At 40.0% G+C, this 3,976-nt stretch overlaps 1 protein-coding gene across 1 annotated transcript in view; it reads right to left on the bottom strand.

Annotated features, from left to right (window-relative positions):
* LOC106944035 (sodium/glucose cotransporter 1-like) overlaps positions 1-3,934 on the bottom strand; it is a 7,403-nt gene extending 3,469 nt beyond the window's left edge. Inside the window, exons 1-7 of the mRNA XM_015027306.1 lie at positions 3,804-3,934; positions 3,314-3,394; positions 2,985-3,193; positions 1,320-1,455; positions 1,118-1,225; positions 879-1,029; positions 624-792 (exon numbers count right to left, since the gene is read on the bottom strand). Of these exons, the coding sequence (XP_014882792.1) occupies positions 624-792; positions 879-1,029; positions 1,118-1,225; positions 1,320-1,455; positions 2,985-3,193; positions 3,314-3,394; positions 3,804-3,903 (954 nt within the window). The 5' untranslated portion in view covers positions 3,904-3,934. The remainder of the gene's footprint in view (positions 1-623; positions 793-878; positions 1,030-1,117; positions 1,226-1,319; positions 1,456-2,984; positions 3,194-3,313; positions 3,395-3,803) is intronic.
* Between the last annotated feature and the right edge of the window lie 42 nt (positions 3,935-3,976).

Here is a 3,976-nt window from a genome sequence, read left to right as displayed (position 1 = left end):
GTGAGATTGGATAATTTCCACAGCACACCTATTGATCACACGGTACACTAGTGTGCCGCGGCACAGTGGTTGCAAAACACTGAATTACAGAATCCACAAAGTATATATGGGTTGTGTTTGATCAGATAACAGTCATTTCTGGATGCACAGCCTTAAAACTGTAGATAACAAGCCCATAGGACCTATAGTTTGTAACGTGATGGTCACTTTGGAAAGAAAACTACCATATTTTTTATTCTTCTATATGAAAAGGCTAAAAAGAGTGATTCATTGGTTTTCTCCCTTAAAGATGAGAACCACTACCCAGGTCTGTTACACCACAGCTTTAATCCTTCTAATCTATTCAACATTAAACAGGCATTTCAACCTTTACAGGTCCATGATGTGCAAAGCCTTTCCAATAAGAAACTTTTAACAACCTCAGTTCTTCTCCAAGTCTTAAGAGGCTGCCTTCTTTGTGCAGATGACTAAACTTTTTCTATCCCGTGGTAATATCCTCTGTTCAGGTCTGTCTGCCCCCAAACCAGAGAGCCTCTGATGGTCCCTGTATTTGCTATGTATGCTACTAAAGACACATTTATGTTGCAAATATAAGAGCAACTGTACACTAAAAGGAAACTCACAGTTTCATTAACTCGTTTACAGAACATGCCGAGCATGAAGACAGCGGCCACAGGTGGAGTGAGATAGCTGGTGATTGACTGGATGTAGTCAAAGAGCTGACCACTCTGGGCTGACTGCACCACAGGGATCCAGGCTATGCTTATTCCAATAAGGACCACAATAAACACCCTGAAAGGAAGAATAAACAAAGAATAAAGGCTATAGCCAAGCATGAAAACAGTAATCATATTAACATCAAGCCAACACAGTTTTACCTGCCAGCAATCATCAGTTCCCTCTCTTTGGCACAGGGACGGACCTTAGTATAGATGTCCATGGTGAAGAGAGTACTAGCACTGTTAAATATTGAAGTAAGGGAGCTCATTAGTGAGGCCATCATCACTGATAGCATCAAACCCCTCAGACCTGAAGAGAGACAGACAAAGGTGAAGGAAAACATAAAGAAACAAAAGTGTTGATTGAAATTTTAAGACAATGTTGTCGATCCACTCACCATTTGGCATAAGATCCAGAACCAGTTTGGGATAGGCAATGTTGGTGCATCCAACACTAGCTCCACAGTGTTTCATACATTCTTCCGGGACCACACATGCCACCACATCTGAATGTTTTAAGAAATTGTTTACACTTTATTGTTGTTTTACACCAGATTTTTCCCTCAAGACAACAGAACTTGGAAATAGAAAAACACGCACCAGGATACAGGATCCTGCTTATCATCCCAGGAAAAACCATGAGAAACATGGGCAGCAGCTTCAGGTAACCACACAAAATGCAACCTGCTTTCACATGAGAGAGACTCTTGCCTGAGAGGCAACGCTGGACAATCACCTGCACAAAAAGACGGAGCATTTAAAGGCAGTGTTAAATACTTAATTCTTCTACTGTATCAAGAAAAATGTTTGGATTTTTTTAGCAGAGCTTTTGCTGCTTTACGTTATTTAAAGTTCCTCACTCATAAAAACTCTAAAGTAATTTCAATAAATTGTAATTGGTTGTGGTGAATGTGCCTGTAAATGAATAACTATTTCTGTGCATGCAACTTTGAGTGAGCAGATGAAGCACAAACATATTGATGATTTCAATTTAAGGCAAATGGAGCTTTTGAGATGAATCATTTGAACTGAGCCATAAATTAATAAATGGCAATGTTAGAAAACAAAAGCTAAGTAAAAGTATGACTCATAGTAATATTAGGATAACGACTATTACATGCACTGGACATTTCTTATCTTTTGTTAATAAAAAACAACATGGCAGATGTGGCTATTGACAGTCGTTAGATTATACAGTATGTCCGTTTACCTATACATTAGACACATTTAGCATAGCTTGTCGTGCACATTACATAGCAACAAAACATAAACATCATTCACTATGACTAAAATTATTTCAATGAAAGCTAACCAACAGAGACACACACAAGTACTTTCTCTCATTTGAAAATGGGTCAAATTTGGTCTGTTTTACATTTACTGTCGGTGTTAAAGTAAAAATAGGATGCCATTATTTATTAGTGAACTGAAGAATTTGTGTTTAGGCATCTATAGGTTCAAAAAATCTCAGGAATTCAGCTCATAGATCAACCTTTTACTCCAAAGAGCTGTAATATGACATGGCTCTTCACTATCAGCTTAGACGGCCTCAGGGATTCTGTCCAAAACAGGGAGATAAAAGGCCGTGAATGTGTGGCACTATGAAAGAGAACCAGGTATGAAAATAGTAGCCCCCCATTTTATTTTTATGCTGAAGATTACTTACAGCCAGAAACTAGCGTTAGAATTTATTATATCTAGCAATGTATGAATTTCGCCATCAGAGGGCGCTCAGCGCCGTATGTAACAGCGGTTGACGCTCTGGCAGGCTGAAGAAGTCCGCCATTGCTGAGAAAACAGCTTACAGCAGATATTAGGAGCAGCTACTGTAACTGCTGTGCTTTCTGTTCACAGGCAAGCTGAGTCATAAGTAGTATATATAGATTATAAAGCTAGTAGCCTTTGATAAATACCATCTGGCAGAAAAAGGTGCTTCAGCAGAACTGATCTGCTGAGCTGAATGTGTAGCCGGAGTTAGCAGGAGACTAAAGTAATGATTCCAATGGTTTGCGCTCGTGTGGGCTCTGCTGGTCAGCTGTAAAAGGGCCGGAACATATTTTCTAAATATATGTTGTTTGAGTTCATTTTATGAAAGTTATGTTGGAGGAGATGTACAGTGACGTCAGTAGTGAGTATGTGAGTTTACTGTTGTGCCGCTCTTTGATTACTGATTGACGCTCTGGTACGCTGAAGAAGTCCGCCATACTGAGTCAGTGGAATTAAAGCATCCACACAGTCAAAGGTACTGATAGTATTTTTACTGACCTGATCAGTGCACCAGTACCAGGTGGCCTGGATGGTGAGTCCAAACACCATGCCGGGCCAGGGCAGGTCTCCTGTTATTGGATCTCTGAAAAGGTGGAAGGTGTCTTTCCGAGGTTCATAGCACTCTGCACTGATGTTAGAGGTGTTTGTGGGAATTGCAGCCATGTAGAGTGTCTCGAAATTTGCATAACCCCCCACTTCATTGAAAGCTGAGGGAAGAAAGGAAGATATGGTTAGACAAGGCTCACTCTTCCATTTCTTAATGATGTCACAATGAAACAAATCAATGGTGCAAGATAAAATGATAAATAAGGATTATTGCTTATTACCAAAACCCATGAGAATGAAGGATCCAATAATCATGATGATGGTCTGTAAGGTGTCTGTATATATCACCGCAGCCAGTCCACCTGAAATAAAACATGGCGTTGGCAGTCTGTAACATTTTTTTATTCAGAAGTGTAGACAGTAATATGTGCACCAGAGTATAGGATTATCTTGTTTTTATGTCAGTGTTCTTTTCCCGCTTGTCTTGTAGAGGTTATGTGAAGGTGTGTGCAGATTATTGCAGAGCAGCAACTATTAGAGGCTTATCGTAATCCATCGGCAATTAACCACAAACACACCACAGATATACAAGCCAGGAAAGGAGGAGTTTTCTCTTTACATGTGTTTTTGATCTACCCAGTACATTCAGCCTTGAGAAGACTTTACCCTCACTCAGGGTGTCATTTACATAGATAAGACATTTTGTAGGCAAGGTTTATGAGAAAAATGTTGATCTCCAAAAAGGAAGTGAATTTCTTCCTGAGGATGCACCTGTGACGGTGTACAGTGCAGTAATCGCCAGTAGAGCGATAACAGCAACGTAGATGTTCAGTCCAAGAGCCTCCTGGATGAAAATGGCACCAGAGAACATGTCGGCCTGGGAGGAGACAGAAAGGATCTTTTACTTTAATTTGTTAAATGAATTGTTGAAAGGTTCAAAGGTT

This window comes from Poecilia latipinna, unplaced genomic scaffold (assembly GCF_001443285.1).
Source record: "Poecilia latipinna isolate Pla-1442-1.1 unplaced genomic scaffold, P_latipinna-1.0 Scaffold6665, whole genome shotgun sequence".
Taxonomy (NCBI): Eukaryota; Metazoa; Chordata; class Actinopteri; order Cyprinodontiformes; family Poeciliidae; genus Poecilia; species Poecilia latipinna.
This window is presented reverse-complemented; position numbering and strand designations above follow the sequence as displayed.